Below are 11,176 nucleotides of genomic sequence, written 5' to 3' on the forward strand. Positions count from 1 at the left end.
TCTCCCATTTCTGTTTTACTATGTGGTTCTATTTCAGATATCAGCACTTTCTGCCATGTCCACATAACTTCCATTAAGGAGTTAATTGTTATAGATTAATGCATAGCTATGTGCTAGTCAAGTGCTCACATCTAATTGATTTTCTTGCCTATCATGTATATCTTGCAGATCTTCTCTATTTGCTTTTGACATAGTCACTTCAGGTCGTCAGATAGCTACAGGCCCAACGAGGCAGAGACAGTTTCAATTAGCTGAGCTACTCCCTGCATATATTTCTCAGCTTGCTATGAGATTCAGATGATTCAGAGATTCACTTACTTTTTGGGCTACACAAGCTAGAGGGTTAAACAAAGTTAAATGCACAAAGAAAAGGATGATAATAATACCAAGATCCCTAACAAGACACAAGTGATATTGCCATCATAGACTAATTAAGAGCTTAGTATTGATTCAGCTCATAATTCTTTTCTTAGTTTCTAAATTCATAAAAGAATGATCATGAATGGTAGTTAGTGCCTAGATTATAAGTGCACCATATAATAATAAGTTTAAGCATGACAAGAATTCTGCAGTGAATATCTTCTCCTATTAATGCTTTATGTCAGCACAAAAATGTTCAGTCAAAAATTAATTTGATTCTTTCTTAGTATCTCCCCTTATTCTGCTAAAGAGACTCACTATTTCTAAAAATTGTCAACTGGGCCTGGTCCTCTCTTCACACGAACAAAAACATTAATGAGCATATACAAATTGACATATCTAGTTAATACTACACAACTTTATAGACAGGCAGATTTCAAAATTGATGTATTCCTAAAATAACATGATTTCAATAAGAAAACTAGACAAAATATACCTGCAGAGTAAGATCTATGTGAATGATTTCAGTCACAATGTGCAACAGAGTAGAAAACATCAAGAATTCAGAATTTAACTGCATGATTCATTGTCATATAAAACTTCTATTTCCCTCGACCAACTTATTTGAATAACAGTTTAAAGAGTTCTCATCATAGTAGCTATGCTATAAGCCTATACTATGGTTTTCTTTTCCCATGATGATAGCAAAAACTTAAGTTTTTTTTTATCCAATCTTAGTTCTTTTAATTAACATGCTAACTTAAGACACGAAAAACAACAATAATCTCCTATCTGAATAACGAGCATGAAGCATTAACCAAAAAATTAACAACAGAGCCTAATTAAGTGGCTTATACTATAAATCGATATAATATGACATCAATAATCAATATCCTCAGCAAAGCTTTCACCCAATTAAAATAATCCAACATATCACATTCATTTACATATTTTTTAAGTAGATATAGTGTGAAATCAAGAGGGAAATGCAAACAGAGGAATAATAAGAAAGATAAATGTGGAGTAGACAAAGTAGTACTAGTACCATTAGATAAAAGTTAAGAACTCGAATCCATAATCGAAACATAAATCCAAAAATGAACAATGATAAATTAAATTCTAAAAACCCAAAACCCAAGTCTTCTAGAATCTCATCATCCTCGGGTATATCAAACAAGTCCCTGGGCTTAGTCTTAATTATGTGCAGCCATCCTTTTTGTATCTCATCCTCGACATAAAAACCTTGTTTTGCTTGAGAAGAGAAAACAAATGGATCATCATGCAAATTTCGACCAGTGTGAATCAACTTTGAGAAGTTGACAGTAACTCTACCACTCGGGTATGTTTTAAAACTCCTACGAATGTCAACCCAGTCACAACGAAACATTACAACCCTAAATGAACCACAGTAATCAAGTTCAAAAATTTCTTTTAGTTTTCCATAATACTCTTGGCCATCGGCTTCAACCATCACTCCAGAATTTTATGTCTTTCCAAATCGTTCACGATCCATGGTGTCAAATTTATATCCATTAATAATGATGTTTTTCATCCTTTTACCGCGATCGCTTAAACCACCGGCTAACACTTTTCTCAACTTTCCTTCTACTGTGCTATCATCTAGGTTATGGATCTATAATTCGAGGTAATATATTAAGTTAAACTTTGATTAATATATTAAATAATTAAGGCAACCCGAAATTTTAAAGCATATAACCTGGTTTTGTAACAAATCCGAGAATTCGTTAAGTCTCCATTGATTTTCATTATATTCATTCACCACAGTTTCACCCACTCGATGCCCTTGCCGCTTTACTTGCAGGAAATCACTTAAGAGTTTGAAAAAAATTATTGTTAAAATAATTGATACATTCACTAAATAACGAATAATGGTACTTACTCAAACACTTGTTTCATCTCATCCGAATGAAGTAAAACATAGCGATGTGCTTGCTTTAAACTTTTGTCATCAAGACGGACATTTTCTCTCTTTCCAATTACGCGACAACCTGAGTTGTATAGATAGTTATTGATGTGTGGAACCCCGTCATCATTTCTTTTTGGTCTGTTGAACATTGTCTCAACACTTTCTAAATATCTCGAGCAAAATGTAATTGTCTCCCATAAAAGGAACCCTTCAACTATAGACCCTTCAGGTTGTGCTTTATTGCTAACATGAGATTTCAAAAAGGCCAAGTACCTTAATATATATGAAGATTTTGAGCATGAAAGAGATAAGAGAAGATTTGACGATGGATTTTTATATATAAAAAAATAACAAATTAAAAGAAAATATGAAATTAGAAATAATGACCTTTCAATAGGATACATCTATCTATAATGAACAGCTCCGCCGAGTTTAACCTTATCCACTAAATGAATTAGTAGATGAACCATAATTGTGAAAAATGTTGGGAGGAACTCCTTCTCCATCTTACAAAGGGTCAACACAAGCTTTGACTGAATGGTATCTAACTCTCCTTTATCAATGATGGTTGAACAAATCTTCTTAAAAAAGTACGACAACTCCTCAAGCGAATCAATAACTTTTGTGGCATTTGATGCTCTTAAAGCAACAAGAAGGATTTCTTGCATGATGATAGGATTGTCGTGGAGGCATATACTCTTTAACATTATTAGGATGCGTTTGAAGCCAAAGATGAGATTTTATATTTATTTGTTTGAGAGCCTCCCTAGCTTTCTTATCATCTCGAATCTTTTCAGTTTCTAAAAGAGTTCCTAAGAGATTATCACACACATTCTTCTCAATGTGCATAACATCTAAATTGTGTCTAAGAAGATTATGTTCCCAGTATTCCAAGTCAAATAATATACTTTTCTTTTTTCAGAGAACCTTATCATTATCATTATCAATTTCATCATCCTCAACTTCTTCTCTCCCTCTTTATTTAGGAACCGTTTTTGATTTTCCATAAACATAATTAACTTCTTCTAGCTGCTTCAAAATTTCTGTCCCACTAGCATGAACCGGAGCAAGGTCATATTCCTCTTTCCCATCAAATAAAATAGCTTGAGAACGGTAAGGATGATCAATCCGTAACCATTTTCGAGAACCGGGTAGACAATTTTACCACCAAAATAATATGAACAAGTAGAATTGGCACAAGTAGGGCAAGTTTATAACCTTTTGTACTCCAACCCGACATAGCATATGCAGGAAATCATTTATAGTGGAATGTAAGGATGCTCGTAGTTTAAAGTTTTTTCCACTATAAACATCAAAGGCATCTACACCTTCCCACAACAATTTTAACTCATGGATTATTGTTGCAAATAACATCAATATCAATACGGGACCATATTTTCCAGGAATAATCAAGGACAAAATAAATGAGGATGACTTCATACAAAGCCAAGGAGGCAAATTATAAGGAATCAGAATCACTGGCCATGTACTGTAATTAGTGTTCATAAGACGTGTGGATTAAACCATCATTGCTAGACCAATCTAACACTACGAGGATCTTTAGCAAATTCTTCATATCTATCATCAAATTTTTTCCAAGCCTTCCATCTCCGGGTGGCTATATTTTTTCGTCCTTGCGGTCAAAATGCCATCTCATGTCTCTTGCAGTATTAGATGACATGTAAAGCCTCTTTAGTCTAGGGATGAGAGGAAAATACCGCATTACTTTAGCTGGCACCCCCTTCGTACATGTTTCTTTACCTTTCTCACTTGTATACCTTGCTTGCCTTTCACATTTTGCATCTTGGTGTGTGGCAAATATGACACTCACTTTTGTATGCAAAATCCCCCAATATAACTTGCAATCATTTGGACATGCATGGATTTTCTCATAACCTAAACCCAAGCCTTTAATTATCTTCATGCTTTCGTAATAAGACGATGGGAACTCCATAATATAAGGAAATGCATCTAATAGAAGTTCAAGCAATTTATTAAATGATTCAGTGGACCAGTGGAGCATACACTTAAGGTGAAATAAGTGCAATAGCAACGATAGCATTGAAAAAGTAGTACACCCCTGATATAGACTCTCTTTAGAAGCTTCCTTGAGACTATTGTACTTCGTCTCTTCTGCGTCGGTGTTAATTGATACATATTCATCATCTACCTCATATTTAAAATTTACCTCTTCATGCATCTCATTTAAATCTTCGTCATCAGAATCTAACTCATTTAATAACGGGGGTTCATTAGTGGATTGTGGACTACCAACCCTAAAAGCTGCATTTAGTAACCCATCAATATCATCTCGACCTACTCCCTTTACTTGATCACTAGGGAGCCCTAAGTTGTTAACCACTTGATGACTACAATGAAAAATCCATTTTTTGTAGTTCTTATAAAAACTGTACAATAAAATATGGCCTCCTACTTTTTCCAACATAAACCATTATAATAAGCAGGATGGCCTTTTGGTAAATCTATCCAACTACAATCCATGTCTACAAAAAAATAACAAATAAAAACCATCTTAAGAAGAAAAAAATAATATGAACATAGATCTTCAAATAGCTCACATAAAACATGACCTAAACGAACTACACAAAAAACCAACAATGCTCACTTAAGCACACTTTTAATTTGCAGAAGAAGTTAGCTTCCTTTACAGCTGAATATGTTCACACTAAGTTTTTCAGCTTACAAGCAGATCTTATGTTAAAATTCTGGTCAGAACATACTATAAGAAGTAAAGAAAAAGTTGAAACTAGGCCACTAGAATTTTGGAGCAAATGTATGATAGTCCCTTTTATCTGTCAATTTTGAGTTCGGCTCGTGTGGTTTCCAGTATATTTTCGGGAGATTGACATATTGCTTAAAGCAATAGGAGGACTATAAAGTTAAATTAAATGATACTACAAAAGAGATTTTTAGACCATTGGCAAGATCTTTAATTTTCTCTTTGAAGTCTTTTGGGTAACTTCATATTTCTTCCTAACTGATATTCTTCTACAAAGTTCATCTAACCTATCTGCATCACTATATAGTCAATAAGATACCTGTATATTAAGGCCTCCTTATTTAAATCACCCTTCAATAATAACATAGTATAATCTGGCCTGTATCTCTATGCCTTTCTAGCAAATCCCCTATCTATTAACATGCTACATTAAACAATTAAATCAAGGTATCAAGTATGGTAAATGCAGTTTAACTTCTAGCTTCACCTTACTTGTCACTTCCAGGAGTTTAATAGTCACAAATTCTGATTGTGAATACTTGCAAATATCTTCTTAGAAATCAATCTTATAGAAAAAAAAGTTTGTATGAGAAATAATAGTGCAACGATACTTTTTATGATAGATAAAATGAAATAAGTTAGTTGAGTGTACATGTAATAGGAAATGGAGGTTCTACCATGTCCCTACTTATACATGAGAACGTCTTACAGCAAATGCGTATGTCTGTATTTATTTGCAACTAAAACTCTTAAGAATCAAGATAGCTGTAATTGGAGATAGTATTCATAGAAACAAGGGACTGGAAACTAATTCGTCAAAAATACTCCGTTTTAAAACCCACAAACTCTACATGTTTGTGTTAAATCATCTCTTTTGGCGTCTAACATCAGTACGACTAAATATCGAACTATATATTACCTACAATGAGCCTGTAGAGTAAAATCAGTAACTTCAGCTTCAGTGAATCCATAGTCCACTACTTTCTTATCTCTTATTAGATCACAGAAATCAAGATTTAGAGATTTTTCCTTCAAAACAACTAGTAAATGACAAGATATTGTCAGATTTTTTAGTTCTAATGAGTAATAATTTACAGAACACATTGTGTTATGTTGAACTCTACGAGAAAGCAAACGAATACGGTCAAAAATAGAGCAGCATCGTGCTGTAACCCATCCCAGTACAACAACACAATTGACAGTTGAAGCGTTTATAATTTTCAGACATCTAGGAAGACCCATGATCAAGCCAAAGCACACAACACCATAGAAACATTGAAACAAACATATATGCAACGGAAAGCGGAAAGCAGTAAACAACATAATAAGTGATCCTATTAAACAGAATGGTAAAGAAACAAAGCAATAGAGAATATCAAGTGTCAACCCAAGACTGCAAATTTGGAACATGAATATCATCAACTAAAAATCAAGAAACAATAACAATCTTTTATAACACAAAAGTAAATAAAAAGCAATAGAAAAAGAGAGAGGTTATTCTGTAAAGCGTGCAACTACAATGGAAATTTCAAGAAAATTTTGTAAACTACAATAGTAAACACATAATCAAGAACTTGTAAAATCATATTCAAACATAGCTAACTTAAATCAAACAAATCAGTCTTTTATATACAATTGGTAATATAGAGATGATTAACAATTTGTTTAACAAGTATAAGTAAACTGAAAATGAAATTACGAACCCTAATTGAGAAATGAAGGAGAAATGAACAAAGTATAAACCTAAATAGAGAATTGAGAACCCTTTAAAAGATTATTCCTTTCATGTCATAGGCTATGTTTTCAGTTAGTACTAAGATGTAGAACATATAAGCATAATTTTCCTAGCTCATGTGATATGAAATAGGACCTGCCAACCGTGCCTTCATGTGTAATTAGGAAATATTGGTTAAAGCTAACTTAGTATGACCGACTGCTCTCATTTTCGTAAAAGATCTGTTATAGTGGTGTACTAATTTAAACATCTTATACAGGTGTGAAGTATTAATATTGGTTCGAATAGGCCTGTTCCACATCCATTAATCAACAGAACTTTATAAATATTTTTTGTACAAATTATTACTAGATACAAGTATGCAATTAATTTAACTTGAAGAACGATTTTGCATCCTGAAACTGATATGCAGCACAGCATAATAACTTACGATGGCTCATAATCGAAACACACATTAATGAGTACGAATTCAGTTTGAACTACCCATGTATCAAATCTTGCTAAGTTCACTTGAGGCCCATATCCAATCCAATCTGATTAAAAATATATAAAGTTTACCTATTACTTTGATACTAAAATCAAACAATCTTCATTTCAAGACAAACCACATATGTAGATAGGTATAATTGCATAAAAATAACAGGCTAAGAACAAAAAGGATGCTATTTATACTAATAAATCATAATCATGGTAATTAAACCGATGTCGAACAATTGAGAAAAGATATATATATTGCATGCAGAATCAACAGATTTGGCCATTATAATATATGATATGGATGCAAAGGCACTTGTTAACCATGAGCCTATTGACTTGACCATGAACACATTAGGGTTCCAAATCAAGAACAAGAACCAAGTCTTGGCTTGTGTGCTAACATGGGACTTGGATGATGGCATGGATGATAGCGTGGAAAGGAGTAAAGAGGAATCCTAGTTCTATTAGGATTACTCCTTGCTTGCTACATAGAATCCTAGTAGAATAAGGATTGCTATGTTTATGTTTTATGTTTTACAAGATAAACATGTGACTTGTACATGTTATCTTTTAGGCGTGTGTTTTAATAATTAGGAGTAGGATAAGTTTATGTTTTCCTAGTAGAATTAGGATAAGTTTTCATAATTGGATTAGCCTAAGTTGTACCCTATATAAAGGGACGTTTTCTTTCAATAATAACTTAGAGATTTTGTGTGTTTAAACTTATTCTTGATTGTGTGCTTATTTGCTTACAATTGAAACCATTAACTATTCTTCAGGAGTGTTGAATACTTAGTGTTAAACATCTTAATTCCAGGAGTGGTTTTGAGAGTGTTTAGAGTCTTTATTCAAGTTTCAGGAGTGATCTTGGATAAATTGATATCCCTTGCTCGACTTTTATGCTTGTTAGTTCGAGTTCTTGGAGTCTTTTCTTCAAGATTCATATTAATAACTTGATTATTAGACTTCTTGGTTTAGTAATCATATCAAGTGGTATCAGTTTTCCAGGGAGGTGAGGATAGAAAGGATTCTCATAACAAGAAAGATCCGAGGGCTATACATTGCAAGATCTGATCTTTGGTTACCAAGAACCAATCTTGACACTTCAAGATTGCTACGACAAGGTTCAAGAAGTGGTTATACACCCAAGATTCCACTTTGTGCTTCTAAGATTGCATCAAGATCTAATCTTTCGGATCAAGAAAGGTGTAGGAGACACTTGAAGACACCTTAACCATGACGTCCGAGATGGACAAACTTGCTATGGCTATGAGTGAATTGGCTCGTACTCAAACTGAGGCAAGCAATCATACAAGAAGGACAGAGGCACGTCTAGATGCTATTGCCGACATAATCACCAAGAGACTCAATCCCAATAGTACGTCATATATAGGCCTACATTCGGAGGATGAAGGGGATGAAGGGGAAGCAAGATCATCCAAGAACGCCTATCAAGATGATAGAAGGTTGAAGCTTGATGACTACACTGGTGAAGGCAAACCTGAGGACTTGTTGGAGTGGATTCGCCAACTAGAAAAGGTGAGTGAGTATAGGGGTTTCGATGATCGAAAGAAGTTCAAGGTGGATGCCATTAGACTCACGAAATATGCTGGAATTTGGCTTGAAGGGTTGCACGCACAAAGAGCCAAGAAAAACAAGGCCAAGTTATGTAGTTGGGAGAAATTGAAAGGGAAGCTCAAAGATAAATTCCTACTTGATGACTACGAGCACAAACAGTTCATGAGGCTTACATCAATAAGCCAAAATAATCTAAATGTGCATGAATACACTATGGAGTTTGAGAAACTAGGCCTTATGTGTGATATAGAAAGAAGAATGCACAAAACAGCAAGGTACATTAAAGGCTTGAATAGGAGCATAGCCGAGAGAGTTGAAGTTTCTACTTATCACTCCTTTACGGATGTGACTAATTACACTAGTAGAAAAACGACCATTTGCGTCCCCTAATTTGCGTCGCACTGAAACGGAAATGACGCAAAAGGGTAATTTGCGTCGCACGCAAAGTAGAGTGCGACGCATATCATGGGTAAATGAGCACCAATACGAGCTATATGCGTCGCACATACCATAGGTGCGTTGCAAAAGCCTAATGTGCGTCGGACCACCTGGCACATACGACGCAAATCATGTTCTCCTTGAAAAAGGAAAATTCCACTATCTGCGTCGCACTATATTTTAGTGCGTTGCAAAAGCCCAATGTGCGTCGGATGGGCCATGAGGTCCGACGCATATTTGCGGCCCACCTATCCTACCCACGCACGCCCCTTAACATCTTTAACCTAAATTCTCCTCACTCTAACTCCTACCCACGCCGCTTCTCACTCTCAAATTCTCCTCTCTCAAATTTTAGTTCGTTCCTTCCAAATTCTCTCCTGCTCTCACTCACCAGCCAACAAATTTTAATAGCCAACATTATTCTCGACGCGGATATTGTAAATTCTCGATTCTTAGATTCTTGGCGTCAAATTTCCTTCCAAAAGGGTAATTTTAGTTCGATTCTTGGCGTCACTCACCCTGCAGAAATCATTAATCCCAAATTCTCGATTTCTAACTTCATATTTCGTCGCCTCACTACCGGTTGGTATCAAACAAACTCGCCGATGCTTCTCATGGTGGTTGCTGCTGCCGATGCTTCACATGGTGGCCGTCGATGTTCATCAACTTACAGGTTCATTTTTTAAATTTTAGATATGATTTCTTTGGCCTTTCGTTTTTGTAAATTTTAGATTTTATTTGTTTGGCCTTTCGTTTTTTTAAATTTTAGATCTGATTTGTTTGGCCTTTCGTTTTTATCAATTTTAGATCTGATTTGTTTGGCCTTTCGTTTTTTTCAATTTAATTTTTTTTTAAGGGCGAAGGTGAAGGGCGGCTGTAGTTGGTTGAAGATTGAAGAACATTGAGGTTATTAGATTCAGATTGAAGACCTCAAGTATTAGATTCAGATTTTAATTTATATTGTATTGCCTTCGGTTTTTTTAATTTTTTTGGATCTATGTAATTCAAGTTGTAATTGTAAATTTTTTTCTCATAATTTGATGTATAGTAATGATTGGATATTAATTTTTAGTTTTTTTTTGTGTTAGGGCAGATTTTTGTGTTCAAACTTACTGATTTTGTAGATCCTTCAATGGCGTTTGCAACAGAGCCTTATTCTGTTCATAAAATTAATTTTCTTTTCCCTCTCAAAAAAAATTAATTTTTTTTTAAATAAAAAATTTATTTGCGTCGCACGTATCCCAAGGTGCGACGCAAATCACTCATCTGCGTCGCACCCGAGAGATGTGCGACGCACATTACTCCGAATAAAGCTCTATGTTGGCTGGGGAGACCCATCTGCGTCGCACCGTATACAACGTGCGACGCAAATAGCTAGTTAATCTGCGTCGTTTCTGCGTATGACGCAGATCAACTATAGGTCATTTGCGTCGAGGGCTTTGGCGTCGCACCATAGTCCGACGCAAATAGGCGCCTCACATCCGATGCAAATTGCCTTTTCTGTAAGCTAGCTCAGAAATTTGAAGAACATGACAAGGAAGAGAAACCTAAGGGAACATACACACCTAGGTATGACCCTAATGCAAAGGGAAAGGCTACTACTTCCTACACAAGGTGGAACGAAAATCCTAAACTAACAATTACACCTAAGGAGGACACTACTATGGAGAAAACTAAAGTGGTCGTGCCTAAAGAGAAGTTTGAGGAGTTGAGGAAGTGCTTCAAGTGTCAAGGAAGAGGACACATAGCAAGCAACTCCCTACAAGAAGGCTCTCACCATGAGGCAATACTTAGCCTTGAATGAAGAAGAAAACATGTATGAGTTCATCCCTGAAGAAGAACAAAACATGGGGGAAGATGATGAAGAAGAGGATGCTTTTGCAGAAGATGATACACGGCTAATTGGAGTTGTTAGGCGCAC

At 35.1% G+C, this 11,176-nt stretch overlaps 1 protein-coding gene across 2 annotated transcripts; it reads right to left on the minus strand.

The window, feature by feature from the left end:
* Nucleotides 1-1,405: 1,405 nt before the first annotated feature.
* Nucleotides 1,406-3,469, minus strand: LOC125496052 (uncharacterized). Of its 2 annotated transcripts, XM_057393264.1 has the most exons (4): nucleotides 2,675-3,469; nucleotides 2,261-2,560; nucleotides 2,078-2,189; nucleotides 1,406-1,993 (listed from the first exon to the last, which is right to left on the minus strand). In XM_057393264.1, exons 1-4 carry the CDS (start codon nucleotides 2,689-2,691, stop codon nucleotides 1,844-1,846), a joined length of 579 nt encoding a protein of 192 aa, XP_057249247.1. In that variant the 5' UTR covers nucleotides 2,692-3,469; the 3' UTR covers nucleotides 1,406-1,843. The 2 variants fall into 2 exon arrangements, with proteins under 2 accessions (XP_057249247.1, XP_057249246.1); XM_057393263.1 differs by having other exon boundaries at nucleotides 2,261-3,469.
* Between the last annotated feature and the right edge of the window lie 7,707 nt (nucleotides 3,470-11,176).

Source organism: Beta vulgaris, chromosome 3 (assembly GCF_026745355.1).
Source record: "Beta vulgaris subsp. vulgaris cultivar EL10 chromosome 3, EL10.2, whole genome shotgun sequence".
Taxonomy (NCBI): Eukaryota; Viridiplantae; Streptophyta; class Magnoliopsida; order Caryophyllales; family Amaranthaceae; genus Beta; species Beta vulgaris.

What these genes read in the sequence shown, in the direction of transcription:
- LOC125496052 (XM_057393263.1), bottom strand. Translation starts at nt 2,691, where the DNA reads ATGTATCCTATTGAAAGGTCATTATTTCTAATTTCATATTTTCTTTTA. An exon ending in GAGATGAAACAAGTGTTTGA is followed by an intron (nt 2,190 to 2,260) that starts GTAAGTACCATT and finishes CAAACTCTTAAG; the next exon opens with TGATTTCCTGCAAGTAAAGC. An exon ending in CGGATTTGTTACAAAACCAG is followed by an intron (nt 1,994 to 2,077) that starts GTTATATGCTTT and finishes CTCGAATTATAG; the next exon opens with ATCCATAACCTAGATGATAG.